This window comes from Oculina patagonica, chromosome 1 (assembly GCF_052425735.1).
Source record: "Oculina patagonica isolate OP01 chromosome 1, crgOcupat, whole genome shotgun sequence".
In the NCBI taxonomy this organism is placed as follows: domain Eukaryota; kingdom Metazoa; phylum Cnidaria; class Anthozoa; order Scleractinia; family Oculinidae; genus Oculina; species Oculina patagonica.
The window spans coordinates 18,256,184-18,277,981 of NC_135758.1; the positions used below are offsets into that span (position 1 = coordinate 18,256,184).

Below are 21,798 nucleotides of genomic sequence, written 5' to 3' on the forward strand. Positions count from 1 at the left end.
TACTATTCCAAAGAGCTTTGTAAAATTCTGCCGTTAAACCGTCATCAACTGGCGATTTGTTGTATCAATTTACTTACTGCATGCAATTTAAGAAAAAGTTAAGCCTTATCCCAACGTAAACGATTTCTCGTATCCGTTGTGTTTGTTTTTGTAAGTTAGTAACTTCCTCAAGTGTATTTGTCAGTTGTATTGAATATGAAATTAAAATACATAAAAATATGAATATTAAAATACAAAAAAAATCCCGGAAATTCCAGGAGCAAAATCAAATGGAACTGAAATTTCCCGGAAATTGTCTTTGAAAATTTGGGTCTTCCTAGCGAGGTTGTTCACTTATCCGGAAATGTGTTAAAAAAAACTACCATTTATCGTGCAGAGGCAGCGTTACACTGGTCAGTGGGTTTAATGACTATTGCACATGCTCAAATGCTGACCGCCGGTAACGGAAAGACAAACCTGAAACCTAAATAGTCACTTTTAAAGGGTCACTTTTCCGCTCCGAATAAAGGAAAACACGTCTAAGTTACTTCAATTTTTCAAAATTTTCTAGGGAGAGGGGGGGGGGGGGGGAGGGGGCGGTTGGGCATGTCCCCAGACCCCAGCCGTCGAAAATTCTCTTTCTTTCTCAGCAACTTGAAGGCTCTGAATATACAAATAGTTATGACGCACGTGCAGGCTACACCATTGTATTGCTTACTAAACTTTTTGTTTGGCAACGTTTTCGTTTCTTGTCTGCCTTTTGAAAGATCCCTGTTGTGCGTTTTTATAAATTTGCAAAAATATTAGTTATATGTGCAGCAAACCCGCCACAGTGCATTATTTAAATGCACCGTAAAATTTTTCATATTAGACGGACTACCATATGGAAAGTTTGTTTTGCATTCTTAGAAGTCATCCGGAAAAGTAAAAAAAAATTATGTCCATCGTTCCATTCGCCACTGTAATTTTCCGGATTTTTGGTCGAATGGAACTGGGTACGAAAATGTACCCAGCGCCCCCAGCGCGCCTTCTGAGCGCGGCAAATTTGGTTTTCGCGCATGTGTTGAAGCTCGAGGTTCTTCAGGTTCTGTGTTCTGGAACGCTTCTGCCTTCTGTCTGCTTCTGTTCATCTCCATTTGCAAGTAAGTTTTCAAATTGTTTTGTTGTGTTGTTTTCTGTTCGTTATCCTTTCGCTTTAAGCGGTTTAATACCTCCAGTTCATGACCTGCAAAATGTCGTGCGCGAACGAAGCGAGCCGAGATAAGGTCAGATAAGCGTCATTCAATTCCGACCCTCTAGGTTTTTTTCGTCGAGTCGAGTCGACTATTCTGTTTTTATATCTGCAGGAGTTCCAATTTTAGTTACTTCTTTGCCATTTTAACGTGCGAAGCTCGTTTAGCTGTTACCTCGTGGCACATGCATAAATTAATAATTTGAGTACGGGTTTATACGAACTAGTCGACGGAAGAAATGTCTAATTCTAAAGGTCAGAGAATCTACTGTAACTGAGATGATGTACTTTTTGTATTTATTTGGTCAGGGGAAGTTTATGTAGGTTAGGGAAAAGTTAGGAAATTTATAACTGATACTTGGAGTAGAGAAACATCCTTTGAGTCAAATATTTAAATTTTTGTGTACAATATTATTTTGTGTTTCAACTGACAGTACACTTGATTACAGACAAGCAGCCATTTTTAAATCAAAAGCCCTCTGGGCTTAGTGTCTCGTGACTTTTTTCAGAGTTTAATTTATTTGAAAATAGACTGCTTTTCACATCTATTTATTGCTTGTAAAAATATCGAAAATTAAAAAGCGTGCATCTAACATAAAGAAACATTTAGACTCCATGTGAAAACAGGAGCAAACATATTCAATCAATTAGTCTATCACTCAACAATCAGGCTTTATTTCACTTTTACCTCAAATTACAGCTAACGGTAACAACAAAAAGCAGCTAACCACAAGCAGGCTGCAGTGAAAGCTAGCCACTTGAAACGCTTATCCTAACCCTTAAACTTGGGTTTACCGGTAGCTTTTCAACCCTAAATTTCAACCCTTTTTTTAAACCCTAAACCCTAAGTACACTCCAACATGTAGCTGTTGAACAGTTATAGGACTCCGATAACAGCAGAAAAAGAGAACAGACAGATACTTAGCTGTGGGAAAACGCTGTATTGCACTTTGATTCATTAAGCATTTATCTGTCACAGATAGTTCTTAAATATCTTAAAAAGGTCAACAAAGTCACAGATTCTCCTTTGTTGTTTTGTGTTTGTGACTGATAAGAACGTTTTCAGCCTCATGTTTCAATAAACTCACGCACACTACCAAGCAAAGTTTCATGGTTGACCTTTCGCATGTATCTATTACATCTTTGAAATCGGTTCTAATCAAAAATGGAAACGGCAAAAAAGGTTTTCCTGACATATTGTCGGTCAACATACCTACAGTTCTGTACGGCGCAATCCTGTTTAAAACATGCTTTTTCCCTATTGCTGTACCAAAATCATAAAACACATTGTTCTCATGGTAGCTATTATCTGTTGACTAATATGACAAGAATGGTGGAAATCTTGTGTGATAGCTAAGAAACACAAATAAAAAGCTTAAAAATAAACACAAGTGCAAGAGCAAACAGCATCTGTTTTGTCTAAATATGATGATCGCATTTTTCGGCATTTACTAAAAAAAGAAAATTTTGAAATGGTGGGAAAAATATTGACATGGCGGGAAAATTTCGCGGCCTTAGAAAGCAAACATGCATGGAATGCACCTTCTCCCCTGTAGTATATTCTTGTGTCGTCATGACATCACGAGGCAAAAAGAAATGGTGTTTCATTTCTTAACTTTGAGGAGTTGAGAGATGGATTTGTAAAATTTTTGAGATCCGTGGGCGGGAATGAGTATTATTGTAGAACTGCGAAGGAGTGAAGTTTTTTGCATGCATGCAATTTCCTTTGCCCTTCACTTTGCTTCCAATTTGCCCGTAACCAGTAAATGTCAATTCTTGTTCTGTGGGAGGAAATTGTCATTTGACCTTTTATCTGTTTGCAATTCCATCTCTTTAGTGAATGAAACAGACAGCTTCCTTGCACCTGTTGCGCTCAAGATTTACACCAGACCACGAAGGATGTTATGGTCGTTTAAGCCTTTTTTAAAGCTTGGAACAGCTCATATATTTAGCATATATTTAGTGATTTAATAGATAGAAGAGGATGATTAGCTGTCTAATACTTACATATCATGATCATAATTGAATTCAATTTTACCTGTCACTCAAGTGTCCAGATGATCATACATGCTTTTGTTTCTTACCATTTTTTTTAAAACTGTCATTTGAGAATAACTTTAGTACAATATGTATTGGCCATTTTGATTATTCCTGTTCTCTATGTTACCATTTTCTCTGTGGCATGAGTGGATCCAATTGGAGTGGATCCACTTTTTCTTTTCTGTTTACATTCATTTCAACAAGACACATTTGGCTCTCAAGAATTAGAAAGACATTTCTGGTAAGTAAAAATGCATATGTTTATTATGGTTCAAACTTTTGTTTCATTTGGTTTGCGTCTGCCTTCTCCCTGGATGTTTTGATGTACTCATTATTTAATATTCCAAGTGCATATTATTTTTCTGTTGGCTTTTTTATGTGATAATTTTAAGTGCATGCTATTTTGCTGTTTTTGATATTTGTACATGATAATTTGGGCATGCTATGTTACTACCGGGTATTATTTGGCTCTCAGGAATAAGAAAGACAGTTCTGGTGAGTAAAAATGCATATGTTTATTATGGTTAAAGCTTTTGTTTGATTTTGCTTTGCTTTTGCTATTGGGTATTTGTACATGATAATTTGGGCATGCTATTTGAGTACCGGGTATTATTTGGCTCTCAGGAATAAAAAAGACAGTTCTGGTGAGTAAAAATGCATATGTTTATTATGGTTTTGCTTTGCTTTTGCTATTGGGTATTTGTACATGATAATTTGGGCATGCTATTTGAGTACCGGGTATTATTTGGCTCTCAGGAATAAGAAAGACAGTTCTGGTGAGTAAAAATGCATATGTTTATTATGGTTAAAGCTTTTGTTTGATTTTGCTTTGCTTTTGCTATTGTGTATTTGTACATGATAATTTGGGCATGCTATTTGACTACCGGGTATTATTTGGCTCTCAGGAATAAGAAAGACAGTTCTGGTGAGTAAAAATGCATATGTTTATTATGGTTAAAGCTTTTGTTTGATTTTGCTTTGCTTTTGCTATTGTGTATTTGTCATGATAAAATTATTTCAGTTCATAATTATATAACTATAATTGAGCATTTGTACATCACAAATTTAAGTTCATGCTTTTTTTTTTACTACGTTAAGGGTATTTTTAAAAGTACAGTACATGCTATTTTTCTACTTGGTATATATTTTACTATTGGGTGTTTGTACATGATTACTTTAAGTTCGTGTTTGTTTTACTATTGGGTTGTTTTACATGACAATTTTAAGTATGGTACATGCTATCTTACTATTCTGGTATATGATACCGGTAATTTAAAATGTGTGCTATTACCATTCAGTATATGATAATCTTTTAGTGCACGCTATTTTACTGTTTTGGATATTTTTACATGATAGTTTTATGTGCCTGCTTTTAAACTATTCAGGGTATTTGTACGTGGCAAGTTTAAGTTCATACTTTATTTCAATATCCGGTATTTTTACATCATGACAATTTTAAGTACATTCTATTTTACCATTTAGTATATAACAATTTTTAAATGCATGTACATATGATAATTTCAAATATTTATTTTTTAATATTCGGTATATATGATAATTTTATGTGCATATTTTCTACTAAAGTGCCTGCTAATCTTGTGGTGATCTCATGCGAGAGTTGCATCACAGCAATGTCAACAATGACATTTAGCCGCAAAGACAGCGTGCGCAACACAATTCATTAAGCCGATACCGCTAGGCTGTAGACAATTTTTGGGTTCGACGGTAGGACAACGGATCCTAATCTTGTGTTGGCCTGTGGTCCCGTGGTTGTCCTGTAAACGCGCAAGTGAAAGTCGTTCTATGTGGTAGGGATTGTGGTAGGTTGGCTGGCTAATTAGCTGCCTTGTGCGCTGTTGGATTGAGGTTGTTTCGCTGTTAGTTTCAAGTGATCTTGGACGCGGGCTCTAATATGCTGAGCGCACGATCATTTGAAATTTGTATGACAATATAAACACTCTAACTTGTAACTCAGTTTACGTTTGCTAACCTTATCTTGGATGCCTATCTTGGGTCAAACGCATGCTCTTGCCAGGGAAACCAAAAAAACTAACAAAACTAACTAACAAATGTAAGAAAACTATATAAATTAAGGTATCTGGTATTTGCCCCCACAGACAAAAAATCCTAGGTACGACCCTGTTTTTTCACACTCAGGATATTAAACAACTGTTAAACCAAAAGCCATTTGCTTGGAGATACTGATAGTTATGTCTTTTTTATTTTTTGCTAGCCTACTTCTCCACTTAACTTAAAAAGATATTTTTATAATTTAGTGTATTTTACAGTTAACTTAGGTGAATTAGTCTTTTTATTCTTTTTAATCCTTTTATTGGTCTTCTATTTTTTCTATAATACAATTAAGTTGCAACTTTTTAATATAGATATGTAATTTTTAATTGTAAAAAACTTGTAAAGCGCTATTGAAAAGTAAAATATTTTTCAAGGCTACATGTACTTTTCACAGCAATGATAAGAAATAGGTCTGAATAGGTCGACCAATTTGCACAGTGTTGACCAAAAGTCAACTTGGCAATAATGAGGGTTAAATCGTTTTTAATTCAATTTGGACCAATCGATTCGAGACGATTTGTTTGCCTTGATCTCTAACCAACATACCGGAAGTCAACTTGGCAAAACTGAGGGCTTAAAACGTTAATTCGATTCGAGACTATTTGTGGGTCTTGATCTCTACCCGACCTACCGGAAGTTAACTTGGCAAAAATGAGGGTTTAAAACATTGTTGATTCGATTCGAACCAATCGATTTGAGACGATTTGTTTTCCTAGATCTCTACCCAACATACAGGAAGTCACTTTGGCAAAACTGAGGGCTTAAAACGTTAATTCGATTCGAGACTATTTGTGGGTCTTGATCTCTACCCGACATACCGGAAGTTAACTTGGCAAAAATGAGGGTTTAAAACGTTGTTAATTCGATTCGAACCAATCGATTCGAGACGATTTGTCTGCCTTGGTCTCTACCCGACATACCGGAAGTCAACTTGGCAAAAACGATAGTTAAAAACGTTGTTAATTCGATTCGAACCAATCGATTCGAGACGATTTGTCTGCCTTGATCTCTACTCAACATACAATGAGGGTTTAAAACGGTAATTCGATTCAAGATTATTTGTCGGCTCCTTGATCTCTACCCAACATACCGGAAGTCAACTTGACAAAAATGAAATTAAAAACGTTGTTAATTCGATTCGAACCCATCGATTCGAGACGATTTGTTTGCCTTGATCTCTAGCCAACATACCGGAAGTTAACTTGGCAAAAATGAGGGTTTAAAACGTTAATTCGATTCGAGATTATTTGTCGGCCTTGATCTCTACCCGACATACCGGAAGTCAACTTGACAAAAATGAGGGTTAAAAACGTTGTTAATTCGATTCAAACCCATTGATTCGAGACTATTTGTCGGTCTTGATCCTACCCGACATACCGGAAGTCATCTTGACAAAGATGAGGGTTTAAACAATAGTTCGATTCGAGACAATTTGTCTGCCTTGATCTCTACCCGACATACCGGAAGTCAACTTGGCGAAATGATGGTTAAAAACGTTGTTAAATCGATTCGAACCAATCGATTCGAGACGCTTTCTCTGCCTTGATCTCTACCCGACATACCGGAAGTCAACTTGGCAAAAATGAGGGTTTAAAACGTTAATTCGATTCCAGACTATTTGTCGTCCTTGATCTCTACCTGACATACCGGAAGTCAACTTGACAAAAACGAGGGTTAAATTAATGTTGTTAATTCGATTCAAACCCATCGATTCGAGAGGATTTGTTTGCCTTGATCTCTACCTAACATACCGGAAGTCACTTTGGCAAAAATGATGGTTAAAAACGTTGTTAATTTGATTTGAACCAATCGATTCAAGACGCTTTGTCTTCCTTGATCTCTACCCGACATACCGGAAGTCAACTTGACAAAAACGAGGGTTAAATTAATGTTGTTAATTCGATTCAAACCCATCGATTCGAGAGGATTTGTTTGCCTTGATCTCTACCTAACATACCGGAAGTCACTTTGGCAAAAATGATGGTTAAAAACGTTGTTAATTTGATTTGAACCAATCGATTCAAGACGCTTTGTCTTCCTTGATCTCTACCCGACATACCGGAAGTCAACTTGACAAAAACGAGGGTTAAATTAATGTTGTTAATTTGATTCAAACCCATTGATTCGAGAGGATTTGTTTGCCTTGATCTCTACCCAACATACCGGAAGTCACTTTGGCAAAAATGATGGTTAAAAACGTTGTTAATTCGATTCGAACCAATCGATTCAAGACGCTTTGTCTTCCTTGATCTCTACCCATATCGGAAGTCAACTTGGCAAAAATGAGGGTTTAAAACGTTAATTCGATTCGAGACTATTTGTCGGCCTTGATCTCTACCTGACATACCGAAAGTCAACTTGACAAAAATGAGGGTTTAAAACATTGTTGATTCGATTCGAACCAATCGATTTGAGACGATTTGTTTTCCTAGATCTCTAACCAACATACAGGAAGTCACTTTGGCAAAACTGAGGGCTTAAAACGTTAATTCGATTCGAGACTATTTGTGGGTCTTGATCTCTACCCGACATACCGGAAGTTAACTTGGCAAAAATGAGGGTTTAAAACGTTGTTAATTCGATTCGAACCAATCGATTCGAGACGATTTGTCTGCCTTGGTCTCTACCCGACATACCGGAAGTCAACTTGGCAAAAACGATAGTTAAAAACGTTGTTAATTCGATTCGAACCAATCGATTCGAGACGATTTGTCTGCCTTGATCTCTACTCAACATACAATGAGGGTTTAAAACGGTAATTCGATTCAAGATTATTTGTCGGCTCCTTGATCTCTACCCAACATACCGGAAGTCAACTTGACAAAAATGAGGGTTAAAAACGTTGTTAATTCAATTCGAACCCATCGATTCGAGACGATTTGTTTGCCTTGATCTCTAGCCAACATACCGGAAGTTAACTTGGCAAAAATGAGGGTTTAAAACGTTAATTCGATTCGAGATTATTTGTCGGCCTTGATCTCTACCCGACATACCGGAAGTCAACTTGACAAAAATGAGGGTTAAAAACGTTGTTAATTCGATTCAAACCCATTGATTCGAGACTATTTGTCGGTCTTGATCCTACCCGACATACTGGAAGTCATCTTGACAAAGATGAGGGTTTAAACAATAGTTCGATTCGAGACAATTTGTCTGCCTTGATCTCTACCCGACATACCGGAAGTCAACTTGGCAAAAATGAGGGTTTAAAACGTTAATTCGATTCCAGACTATTTGTCGTCCTTGATCTCTACCCGACATACCGGAAGTCAACTTGACAAAAATGAGGGTTAAATTAATGTTGTTAATTCGATTCGAACCCATCGATTCGAGATGATTTGTTTGCCTTGATCTCTACCCAACATACCGGAAGTCACTTTGGCAAAAATGATGGTTAAAAACGTTGTTAATTCGATTCGAACCAATCGATTCAAGACGATTTGTCTGCCTTGGTCTCTACCCGACATACCAGAAGTCAACTTGGCAAAAACGATAGTTAAAAACGTTGTTAATTCGATTCGAACCAATCGATTCGAGACGATTTGTCTGCCTTGATCTCTACTCAACATACAATGAGGGTTTAAAACGGTAATTCGATTTAAGATTATTTGTCGGCTCCTTGATCTCTACCCAACATACCGGAAGTCAACTTGACAAAAATGAGGGTTTAAAACGTTAATTCGATTCCAGACTGTTTGTCGTCCTTGATCTCTACCTGACATACCGGAAGTCAACTTGACAAAAACGAGGGTTAAATTAATGTTGTTAATTCAATTCAAACCCATCGATTCGAGAGGATTTGTTTGCCTTGATCTCTACCTAACATACCGGAAGTCACTTTGGCAAAAATGATGGTTAAAAACGTTGTTAATTTGATTTGAACCAATCGATTCAAGACGCTTTGTCTTCCTTGATCTCTACCCATATCGGAAGTCAACTTGGCAAAAATGAGGGTTAAATTAATGTTGTTAATTCGATTCGAACTCATCGATTCGAGACGATTTGTTTGCCTTGATCTCTACCCGACATACCGGAAGTCAACTTGACAAAAATGAGGGTTAAATTAATGTTGTTAATTCGATTCCAACTCATCGATTCGAGACGATTTGTTTGCCTTGATCTCTACCCAACATACCGGAAGTCACTTTGGCAAAAATGATGGTTAAAAACGTTGTTAATTCAATTCGAACCAATCGATTCAAGACGCTTTGTCTGCCTTGATCTCTACCCATATCGGAAGTCAACTTGGCAAAAATGAGGGTTTAAAACGTTAATTCGATTCGAGACTATTTGTCGGCCTTGATCTCTACCTGACATACCGGAAGTCAACTTGACAAAAATGAGGGTTAAAAACGCTGTTAATTCGATTCGAACCAATCGATTCGAGACGATTTGTTTGCCTTGATCTCTACCCAACATACCGGAAGTCAACTTGGCAAAAATGATGGTTTAAAATGTTCATTCGATTCGAGACTGTTTGTCGGCCTTGATCTCTACCCGACATACCGAAAGACAGCTTGACAAAAATGCGGGTTAAAAATGTTGTTTATATCAACCCAACATACCGGAAGTCACTTTGGCAAAAATGATGGTTAAAAACATTGTTAATTCGATTTGAACCAATCGATTCAAGACGCTTTGTCTGCCTTGATCTCTACACAACATACCGGAAGTCAACTTGGCAAAAATGAGGGTTAAATTAATGTTGTTAATTCGATTCGAACCAATCGATTCAAGACGCTTTGTCTGCCTTGATCTCTACCCAACATACCGGAAGTCAACTTGGCAAAAATGAGGGTTTAAAACGTTAATTCGATTCCAGACTATTTGTCGTCCTTGATCTCTACCCGACATACCGGAAGTCAACTTGACAAAAATGAGGGTTAAATTAATGTTGTTAATTCGATTCGAACCCATCGATTCGAGATGATTTGTTTGCCTTGATCTCTACCCAACATACCGGAAGTCACTTTGGCAAAAATGATGGTTAAAAACGTTGTTAATTCGATTCGAACCAATCGATTCAAGACGCTTTGTCTGCCTTGATCTCTACCCATACCGGAAGTCAACTTGGCAAAAAGGAGGGTTAAATACTATTCAAACTGATTAATTCGAGACGAATTCTTCGAAAAATGGTCGAGATCTTCAGAAATTTTAATTCGATTCAAGACTATTTGTCGGCCTTGATCTCTACCCGACATACCGGAAGTCAACTTGGCAAAAATGAGGGTTTAAAACATTGTTTATTCGATTCGAGCCACTCGATTCAAGACGATTTATCTGCCTTGATCTCTACCGACATACCAGAACTCAACTTGGCAAAAAGGAGGGTTAAATACTATTCAAACTGATTAATTCGAGACGAATTCTTCGAAAAATGGTCGAGATCTTCAGAAATTTCATATCTCCGTGCAACTACAGTGTATGTAATACAGTGGAACCTCGATATAACGAAGTGCCAAGGGACTGGCAAAATGTGTTTGCTGTTAATAACAAGGTTTTGTTATATCAAGGTTCTTTTCCATACATTTTACTATTACTGGGGCGAAGAATATTGTTCGTTATATTGAGGACTTCGCTATATAGAGGTTCGTTAAATCGAGGTTCCACTGTATACTCCATGTATTCAAACTGTCTGTTTTTTATATAACTCTCTTCTACTTGCTGTGTTCTTTGTTTTCTCAATATTTTTCAGGTTGTTTTTGCCTGGATCACCTGGATGGCAATCTATCCATCTGACTGGTGCTATTTCTGGATATATATCTGTAAAAGGTAAGGTATGGCTACACTCTGGAATTTAGTTTTCTGGAATAAAATTTGTGACTTTTGTGAGGCCCCGTAGACTTTTGTTTTAAAGACAACATCTTGTCAAAGAGCAATTTTTTATTTGAATAAACTAATTGGGAATTTGAGTGAAGAGATGTTTTAAAAGGTATTTTGAGAGTTAATTTTAATTAATGTGGTAAACGCATACACAGAATAAGAGTACAGTAAATCTTATTGTGAATAGCAACCGACAACTTTAATTACCTTAATTTAGCATTCTTATTTTCTTTTTCAGAATCAACCTTGCAGAGACTTGGGGGTCGGCTTACATGTACATGTATGTACAAGTGCACTCAGCTTATACACAAGTCTTTACGATAATTAAATTTTATAATGGAACACAAATTAACAATCTGTAATTTTAAAATTTAGAGAGCAATCTCGTCTCTGAAAATCCGTAAAATTATATTCCATCATCCTTGAACCCTAACAGGGCCTTTTTTGTGTCTGTTTACAGCTTGAATGAATCATCATTGTAAATTGCACCTCAAAAGAAGAGAAGACCCCAAGAATGAGAAGGGTTTGTTGTATCAAAATGGCAACAATGAAAACGTAAGTATACAATTGTAACCACATTGCACACTGGCTCTTTAATTAATGTGCAGTATAATGCTTTTTGAAGTGTCGTTGCGGTGGTTTCGTTTTGTTGTTTCGGGTTTATTTGGTACATGCCCAGTTTGTTAACCTTGACTTTTCTTGAAAATATCACCAATTTGATTTAGTCACCCTCCTAATAGTTTTGTAAACACAAAATTATTATGTTTTTTTAAATCCAACTGGTAAATGTGCCCAGTAGTTTCCTCCTTGCCTCAAGACTAAAGCTCATGTTATTTTGTTTCGTGAATTTTGAAACAGTAGCAATGACTGTAGTCTAATTTAAATCACCTGAAACAGTCACCTTCAGCAAAGGCACTGGTTGCTAATTATGCTAATATCTTTGATTACTTTTCAGACAAGAGAAGAAGTGTAAATCTATCAAGCATGTTCCTATTCCTGTCCCACAAAAAGGAGTTGACAAACATTTTTGGACTAGTACTGTTGAGTTGCAGATTGCTTGGACAATGCTTTCGAGCTGTAATAGCGGAAAGGTAACCTGAAGTGTTGGCAGTTTTCTGTTTCATAAATTATTTGTTTTTGAGGAGAAGGGTCAGAGGGCTTAATGTTTTACAGTATTAGGTAAAGGGATAAGTGAACACATGATGCATAATCTAAACAAGAATGCATTGATCAAAACCCTTTCTTCTTCTTAATCTCCTGGAAAAAAAACTTCTGACTTTGTGTGGCCCTGTGAGGGGGTCTGTCAATAATCCATAATCCTCTAGGTAAACTATGGCAATAATTCATATCCCAATTAAAAATAATAACCCTAAAAGTGATGACTGATAATAATCTGTACTTACATTTGTAACGTAATCTGTGGTCCTTTGTAATAAAGAAAACATCTCGTCAAAAGATCGGACTAAAGCATCTCTTTTTATAAAACTCAGGGAATTTGAGTGGATAGATATTAGCTTCAAAAGGTAATTTGAGATTTGATTAATGTAGTAAACGCACATCATAATATTAAATCTTATTGTGCATATAGCAACCAACCACTTCAACTTAGCATTCTTAATTTTTTTTTTTCAGAATCAACCTTGAAAGTTGGGGGTGCAGCTTATACACAAGTCCTTACCGTCGGTAATTTTATAATGGAACACAAAATTAATAATCCGTAATTTTTACATTTAGTGAGCAGTCTCTTTCTCTGAATACCACATATATTTCATAATCCTAAAACCCTAACAGGGCCTCTTTTGTGTCTGTTTACAGCAGTGAGCTTGAATCATCATTGTAAATTGCACTTGAAAAGAAGAGAAGACAACATGTCCTGATACATTTTCTTCCCTGTGTACATATTTTGATTTTGCCCCTTCTACATGTCCCCACTACACCTCCTGCTTAACAGGTCCCTTCAGTGTGAAGAACACATGATTTTGTCACTGCTACATGTTGCTGTAATATGTCCCTGCGTGTTGACCTTAAATAAGCTTGTGTTGTTTTGTTTTATGAATTTTGAAACAGTAGAAATTGAACAAAGTTTATTAATCACCTGAAACAGTCACCGTCTGCCAAGGCACTGGTTGCTAATTATCACAGACAATGGGCGTCAAAAGTCCTTGAGACAGTTGGATGAATTTGATACTAATTTAAAATTCCCGTTTTTTCACCTTTAACCTGCTGCCGCTTCTGAACCACTCCCCCTCCCCCCTATTCAATGTTGTACTCAAACGAGGCAAGTCTTGCAGATAGAAAATACAACAAATTTGTTTCGGGGGGAGGGGGTAATATTGAAGGGGTGAGGGGAAAAATTTGTCCAAGGAACCCAAAAAGTGCCGACTGTCTCAACACTTTTGGCGCTCATTGGAGCTACAATAAGCTTTAATAGTACATTGATTACTATTAAGTCTTGAGAAGAAGTGAAAATCCATATCTAGCATATGCATTGATCCTATTCCTGTCCTACATGTATGTAAAAGGAGGAGCGCTAGTTGGCAAAAAAATTTTTAGCACTGTCAAGATGCAGATTGCTTGGACATGCTTTTGAGCTATAAGGGTGGAAAGGTAACCTGAAATTTTGGCAGTTTAATTTAATTTTTTACAGTATTGGGTAAAGGGATTAGTGAACACATAAATTAAAACTGCACTGATCAAAACCAGGGTTTTGGAAGAAGGATTATTTCCTCTAAGTAAAAGTTGTAAAATTGAGGTCAAGTGTCTTAAAGAATAATACAGCAAAACATCTGGATAATTATGTTATTAATGGTCAATCTGCCGGTGTTTTCTTTGTTCTTCCAGGATGGAATACTGGATGTTGACTTGTGTGAGCCAAGTATTCCAAGAATGAGGAAAAAGATAATACACCAGACCCAATATTCTTCTGGGCGAGTAAAAAGAGGTATATTATAAGAAATGACCTTTAGTATTCTTGACTTTATAGCTTATAATAATTTATTAGGGCCCCAATGGGTCCAAGTGTTCTGCCAGTCAAACATTAAACCATTGCCATAGTAACTGGCTACAACCCTTTTTTTTGTTTTTCTTTTGGTCACACAGGGTGGTCCTCACGCACAAATACTACGTTATTTGAAACCCATTGTCATGCAAGTCAATATGCCATCATTCTGCCAAATAGGGACCTTTATTGCCTAAGTTGCATGTCATGAAACTCAAAATCATTTTACAAAATGAGAATGAATATGATGAAACAAAATATTTAGGTAAAATAAACTTGTGGGTATATGCTTTATTCTGCATGTTTGCTGGGAGCATCATTTAATTTTTTATAAAAAATAATAACACTATTGTATGTAGCATGTTCATTCACATTTGCATTCCCATTCAGTTTTCCATTCCACAATGAGTAAGTGATTGTGTCACGTTTATGTCTTTTTGTGATCTTAACTTCTTCCCAACTTTATAATGGAACTCATGGTAACTAGCCAATTACATCTCTCGTTTCAATTATTCACTGCTTCTCATCTGCTTTTCAAGTTAAGAGAAAAGGTTGAAGTGAACAGCCTAAGATGCTTTCTTCTGCTTAATTGATTAACAAACTTAAAAGACTCGAACATAGGGTACAACATTGGGTTTGAGTTTTTGTGTCATTTTAAGTTTGTTAATCAGTTAAGCAGAAGAGTGCATCTTAAGCTGTTCACTTCATCTGAGTCTTTTGTTTTTAGCTGAGAGGATTTAATAATGGCTTTCTTGTTTTTCTGTGTAGTAGATTGTAGATTGAGGATTTAACAAAACAAAAAAAGAATTTGCAGAACTTTAATGTTGTTCCTTGCCAAGTAGCCAAATTACTAGCATGGGAATGCTTAAGTACAAATTATTTGAGAAACAGCTAAAATTCACATGATTAATTAATTTGCTGACAGAATAAATAGAGGAAAGAGCAAAACACATGAATTCAAATTGCTTTGGGAAATGGTCCTTTTAAAAAAGGCAGAATTTGAGTAATTTTCACAGGTCATCACTTTGAACTTGATTTGTTTTTTCAAAATATTTACTTTAGTCTTGATTTTTTACATTAGGCTACAAAATTCCCAGTCTTGCAGAAAAGATAATTATCTTGATTTTACCATTCACCACTAGTACTAACATTTAGTGACAACAATTATTTTTTAATTTTTTTTGTAGCAAGAATCATACCTCAGGCAGTTTCTATCAGATTTGAATAGGCATGATTGAATAACCTGACAATTGACGCTCCTCCAGGTATGTGGATATAATTTGTACAATGTAATTATTGAAGATGAAGTGTTCAACATGATTCGAGCATGGGACAAAGAAAATTTCTGAGTCCCTGACGGGAATCGAACCCATGGCCTCCCAGATACCGGTTGGGCGCTCCAACCAACTGAGCTATGAGAGACTCTTTGTGAGCTGGGCCATTTTACTAGGATCAGCAATGTCTAATTCATCAAGTTTGTAGTAAATAATAAAGATGGTAAATTTTAAGCTCGGTAATAAGTAATGAAGATGAAGTGTTCAACATGACTCCTGCATGGGACACAGAAAAATTCGCGGGGGGGGGGGACCCCAAAAAGTTTTATAGGGGGGGCTGCGCCCCAAGTTCTAACCCCTCACCCTTTTATATACCTTTTGTGTCAGAAATTGTACCCCTTTTGTATACCTATAACTGAAAAAGGTACCCCTTTCATATACCTAAGAGACATGGCATGGACTTAAAAATTATAGGACGTTTTCTTGTCATTTTTATGTAGCGCTTAACAAATTAAAATAATACAGCCATAAATTGCGTCTGTTCGAAATATTTTAATTAAAGGCCCTTTTAAATAGCCAAATGGCATATTTCCATACCCTTTCATATACTTAAACGTGTGAAATCCCTACCCTTTGATATACCTGAAGCCTTGTATTCTCTCATTTTAGGTAATTTAATTGGTTTATTTATGAAAAAAAAAATTGCTGCAGTCCTTTGTTCTCAATCCATGTTTTCTTAGTGACCCCATTCAAGTAGTCGCTCTTATCTGTAAGTCAGTACATTTTAACAGTAATTCTCAGTTCAAGCTAGGGATCTTTTGCTTGCAAATCTTTAGTATTTTTCAACTTTCTTTGCAGGTTCTATTTCACAGGGCTAGTTTAACAAAGTCCTAAGAGGAAGGCCAATGCATAACTCAATGTAGCAAAGTACCATAATTCAATCTAAACTGTAATGTTACAAATAACAAGCAGTGAAGATCATGAAAGGACATTGATGTAGTCAGTTGGATATGCTGTGTTTAAAGTCCAGACAAGATTTCTTTTTCTACTAACAAACGATATTGAGAAGATCAAGCGATCAACTTCTGATTTCTCCTTACATTGTTGGTTCACTGTCCATCAGTCAAGTGATGAGAACAAAGACAATCATCAACTGGAGAAAACTGTCTTGATAAACCAGCAAATTCTCAAAACAAACCTTAAAAGAAATGTATGGGAATTAGTAAGGAGAATTGAAATGAAAAGAAAGAATAACTAAACAGCATCTTGATCAGGAACGATCTCAATTGCATTTACTTTCAACACACATTTACATAATACAATGATGAGCAAAACAAAACCAGGTTCATCTATGACCTCTTCAGTTGGTTGCCATAATAGATTTGAATCTGGGTTGACTTTATGTAATCATGCTTGAAAAGTTAATCTTGCTACCAGCTTCCAAATGACAACAGCTATATTAAAAAATAACCAACATAATTAAACATTAATATAAACTATACACTGATAACAAAATAATTATTATTATTAAATACTTTAAGAGAAGACATGAGCAATAAAATTACGTAACATTTCAATGACCACATGCCATACACATTTACATTTGAAAATGTTACAAATGACAATGTGCAGGGTTTAACGTTCATTGAAACATTATGTAGTTAAATTGCTTGTTTAATCTTAATGTATTTATTTAAAGTCTTTAGTTGTTATAAATAAATACTTTAAGATAAAGATGAGCAATAGAATTACATAAAATTTCGATGACCCCATGCCGGCATGCACATTTTCATTTGATATTTTACAAATGACAATGTGCAGGGTGCTCATTGAAACCTTATGTAGTTCAATCGCTCCTCCTAATCTTTATGTATTTATTTTAAATCTTTAGCTGTTAAAAATAATAACTTTATTAACAATAAATATAATTTAAAAATAGAAATAAAAACTTGGAAGCTGCTATCAAGGTATTTTTCATGTGTGGTTACATGAAATCATCCCACTTTCAACTCTTACATGGCAACCAATTGAAGAGGTCACAGATTTAACTTGCTTTGCAATTTCTTATTTCATATGTGCAAGTGTGTTAAATTTAAATGTAAGTGCAGTTGTTCTCGATTGAGGTATTTGTCACTGAGATAATTGTACTAGGATGTTTACATAGCCAATAAATCTAGTACAGTCAACTCTTGTTTTAGCAGACACGCTCAGGGTATCGTTTATTGTCCTTTATAGCGAGAGTCTGTAATAGTGGGAGTCACTTCCAGTCAAACCTCTTTCGCCGGGGATCTAGATTTTGTCCGTAATAGCGAGTGTTCACAAGGCGAGAGTTGACTGTACCAGTAACCTTTATTTGGGAAGCTAGCTCAGAAACTATATTAACAGTAAAGAGTTATGAATCGAATGGAAATAAATGTAAGTTGTACCTAGCGCCGTCTGAATTGTATTCTAAGCCGGAGAAGCTGGGGGAGGGGCACGGAAATATAAAGACTAATGCTAAGAGAAGAGTCTCTAAAGCTCCCCACATCAATCCACTATCAATCACCCCCCACCCCCCCCCCCTCCCCATTAGAAAAAATGTTCCGCAGTCCCTGGTTATTAGTAGGATTGCAAAAAGAGTAACAAGTTACCACTTGAAAAGGAGTTGGAGTGGAAAAGTTAAGGACTGGGGGGGGGGGGGGGGTGGTAGACTTGCTTACATGTCGAGCTCACAGGGTCTACCACCACCAAACCGGAAAAGAGAAGCGAACGACTTTTAGAAAATCTAAGGACGGCTAATAACGAACAGGAGTCACGTACTTTTGCGTAAGGATCAATGACCACTCAATAGGCTAGTTTTGAATTACGCTCCACTGATCACAAACAAATAAATAAAGTCGAGGTTGTCAAAAAATTTGAATTTGTCTTTTGTTTTATTCTTCTGGACCTCAACTTCACTCCTTTTTTCCTCCCTCAACCCCCTCACTGTGTTTTCAGCCTCACTCCTAGGGCATGTTTCTTCCTATCCCCAATCCTCTCCTGAGTAAGGATCCAAGATGGCGCTCGATCAAAATGCGTTCGAATATCCTCGGTAATTTGATCATGCTCCATTTCATAATTATTATTTCTTAAATATTTTGACTTAATTTCAATATTTAAAATTTATTTAAATATAATTAAAACAGACTACAGTAAAATTCCGGTTATAAGTCCCCCCGCTTATAAGCCCCTCCGGTTAAAGGCCCATCTACCTGGAAACAAAAATACATCCGATTTAAGTCCCCCCCCCCCCCGGATATAAGCCCACCTCTGCTGCATGGATGAGTACTGAACAGGGCTAAATGTTGCTTTATTATGCGTTTTTACGACTGAATTTAGTTATAGTGGGTAGCCCGACTTCACTCACATGGTTGGTCGGTTGGTTGGTCCATCAGCTGTAAACAAATTGATAAGAGAAGTAAGAGTGTAGCAAGGCGGCCGTAATAAGGCAATAAGGCTATTTCTAAAATTTAACAGGGAAGACAAAAGCAACGAAACAAAATGCGGCTGAAAATTATGTGTGGAAGGTACTTGACTGTAAAAAAAGTGAACATTAAGAGCCACAAAAGCGATGCAGCATGCGATATTTGCATGCGTTTATTATACAGCTGCTTGTAAAAGATTCCTCGCATAACATAATTTCCTATTGCAAAGATAACGCCGGAATTTTCAAATACGATAAACAAGTTTATCTTCTATATTAAGAGCCGCAAAAGCGATGCACCGATCGATCTCTTTCGTATATTTACCTGAATCAGTCTGTATGTTCTGATATATTTATTTACAGCGTTATTACTTTACGGCTTACATGTAAATGCTTTTATTCTCCAATATATACAGGAGCGATAGAATAAACAAACCATTTTAGTGCTGCGGGTAAAAACAGAAAACAAAATAGGAAAAAGGAACAGACACTTCTGGGTTTTGATCTCACGACCTCTCACATAGGGCTCATTTTCCCGAAAGGCGGCTGGAAATCGAGCCTACCTCTCACACTCCATCCTGAAACCTACACGACTGAGCTAATCCGACAATCTCAGTCACGTAAAATGAAAAGATCTTATATCAATGTAATAGACATTGTGGGGTCAACCGCCGATTGTCTGCAATTGTCACAGATGTTTGCTCGTTTTTGCTCTTTTAATTGCATCAAAGAAATGTTTGAACATTTGCCGCTCATATATATTCAAGATATGAAAACCAAACGTAAAACTTGGTGAAAAAATTCAGTCGTGGCTCGAAGAGGCTTTGATTAACTTAAAAGCATATGTCGATCAACACTCGCGTGGCTCGTTTCGAAACGAATTTTTTATTCCGCTTAAAAGCCCTCCTGAATATAAGCCCCTCCACTTATAAGCCCACTCAAAACCCCTTACGAAGTTGTATAAGCCCAGGGCTTATAACCGGAATTTTACGGTATTTTGTTTGCCACTTAACTTAGGGTTGTAAAAATTTTACCGCGCACCGCGAATGTCGCGATCGCGCCGCGGTTTGTTGCAATCGCGACGCGATCATGCGCGACGCGATTGTAAGTGAGCGCGAACGCGTCGCGATTGCCGCGGATAGTCGCGATCGCGGCGCGATGAGTTCGATGGCGGATTATTTATTGTCAGTGACATTGATGAAAGCTAATAAACAGACTGTTCATATTTAGGGGAATACAGGAGAATACAGGGGAATACATGAGAATACAGGAGAATACAGGGAATACAGAAGAATACAGGAGAATACAAGGGAATACAGGGAAATACAGGGGAATACAGGTAAACACAGGGGAATACAACAGAATACATGGGAATACAGGGGAATACATGAGAATACAGGGGAATACAAGAGAATACATGAGAATTCAGGGGAATACTGGAGAATACAGGGGAATATAGGGGCATACACGAGATACAGAAGAAAATATAGTCGTACCTCTCATAAGCGGACACCCTCGGGACGCGAAAAAAGGGTCCGCAACTGGAGCTGGCCGCTTACGAGAATGGTTCTTGTAAGCGGCCACTAGAGGTGTAGGGGATAGATGGACGCTTACGGGAGCTTGCCCAGCTAACATAATGGTACCGGACGTGGATGACGACAAAACAAACACTGAAATATGGTACTGTAATTACAGTAAAATTATTGTGACGAACGGCGATGTGAAGTTGATTAATTAATACAAGATACAGAGGTTTTTTATATGATTTTCTTTGCGGTGTCCGCTTTATACGGGAACTTAAAAACAAAGAAAAAGTCTAAGTCGTAATCTCTGAAAGTGTCCGCGGCCGCTTACGGGAATGTCCACTTACGAGAATGTAAAAATACAGAGTTTGTATGCGAGTAAAAACGGGGTTTCTAACAAGGTGGCCGTAAGTAGAACTGTCCGCTTACGAGAGTGTCCGTTAAGAGAGCTTCGACTGTATACTAGTTGTACCTATCGGTAAGTGCCAACGAGCGAAATACTCATGTTTGTTCATAAGAACAGATATTGAATGGTTTTTGATAGAACTATATTTGAAATGACCAAAATATGATAAATTGTATTTAGCTGATATGCTAATAAAGTGTTATTTCCATGGTGTTCATAAATGACACAGGCTCAGGGGCGGATCCAGGATTTCAAAAGGGGGGGGGGGGGGTGGATGGCAGACCATTATAATAATAATAATAATAATAATAATAATAATAATAATAATATAATAATAATAATAATAATAATAATAATAATAATAATAATAAAACATTTTTATAGCGCCTATCCAGGTCTGCTCTAGGCGCTTTACAAATCTATAAAAATTCGTTAAAATTAGCTGAATTAATCTTAAAAATTAAAAATGTACATTAAAAGTAATAAAAAGTAAAAATCGCTAAGAGTAATAAGTTTTTTTAAAAAGATAAGTTTTGAGTTTTGATTTAAAAGAACTTAAATTGTCACATGAGCGGATAAAAAGAGGTAGACTGTTCCAGAGTTCAGGCGACGAAACAGCAAAAGCTCGAGACCCATACGACTTAAGGTGGAATTTGACAGGGTTAAGGCGTGAAGAGTGTGACGATCGGAGGGTTCTTGAAGGTTGGTAGTGCGTTAACAAATCTTGAATGTAGATAGGAGATTGTTGATGGAGAGCTTTGAAGGTAAGTAGCAGAATCTTAAATTTAATGCGTTTAGAAACAGGAAGCCAGTGTAGTTCTTTCAATATCGGAGTGATGTGGTCGTATTTTCGGGAACAGGTGATAAGTCGAGCACAGACTGAAGCTTTTTTAAGGCATATTAGGGCCTAACCCTAACCCTAAGTTAAGTGGCAGCAGACGGCGAAACGTGGCGTAACAACAACCAGACATGAGCGAGAGCTAATTTTTCTTTCTTTCTTAACAGCTTT

General features: G+C 36.8%; 1 protein-coding gene and 1 long non-coding RNA gene across 6 annotated transcripts; both read left to right on the plus strand.

The window, feature by feature from the left end:
* Positions 1–1,015: 1,015 nt before the first annotated feature.
* LOC144660204 (uncharacterized) lies at positions 1,016–8,902 on the plus strand. The gene is made up of 3 exons (XR_013572058.1): positions 1,016–1,121; positions 3,048–6,352; positions 7,987–8,902. It is a non-coding gene; the product is annotated as an uncharacterized LOC144660204 (long non-coding RNA).
* A 390-nt stretch (positions 8,903–9,292) lies between these two features.
* Positions 9,293–17,848, plus strand: LOC144660152 (cytosolic Fe-S cluster assembly factor NUBP2 homolog). Of its 5 annotated transcripts, none has more exons than XM_078520740.1 (7): positions 9,299–11,100; positions 11,385–11,426; positions 11,607–11,701; positions 12,102–12,237; positions 13,988–14,087; positions 15,332–15,409; positions 16,277–17,848. In XM_078520740.1, exons 3-6 carry the CDS (start codon positions 11,661–11,663, stop codon positions 15,370–15,372), a joined length of 318 nt encoding a protein of 105 aa, XP_078376866.1. In that variant the 5' UTR covers positions 9,299–11,100; positions 11,385–11,426; positions 11,607–11,660; the 3' UTR covers positions 15,373–15,409; positions 16,277–17,848. The 5 variants fall into 5 exon arrangements, with proteins under 5 accessions (XP_078376874.1, XP_078376866.1, XP_078376856.1 ...); XM_078520730.1 differs by having other exon boundaries at positions 11,399–11,426; XM_078520720.1 differs by having other exon boundaries at positions 9,303–11,095.
* Positions 17,849–21,798: the final 3,950 nt, after the last annotated feature.

Excerpts from the sequence above, each read along its gene's own strand:
- LOC144660152 (XM_078520748.1), top strand. The coding sequence starts at position 11,661 with ATGAGAAGGGTTTGTTGTATCAAAATGGCAACAATGAAAAC. Across the intron at positions 11,702-12,101 it reads AAAATGGCAACAATGAAAAC|ACAAGAGAAGAAGTGTAAAT; the intron begins GTAAGTATACAA and ends ATTACTTTTCAG. Across the intron at positions 14,088-15,331 it reads TTCTGGGCGAGTAAAAAGAG|CAAGAATCATACCTCAGGCA; the intron begins GTATATTATAAG and ends TTTTTTTTGTAG.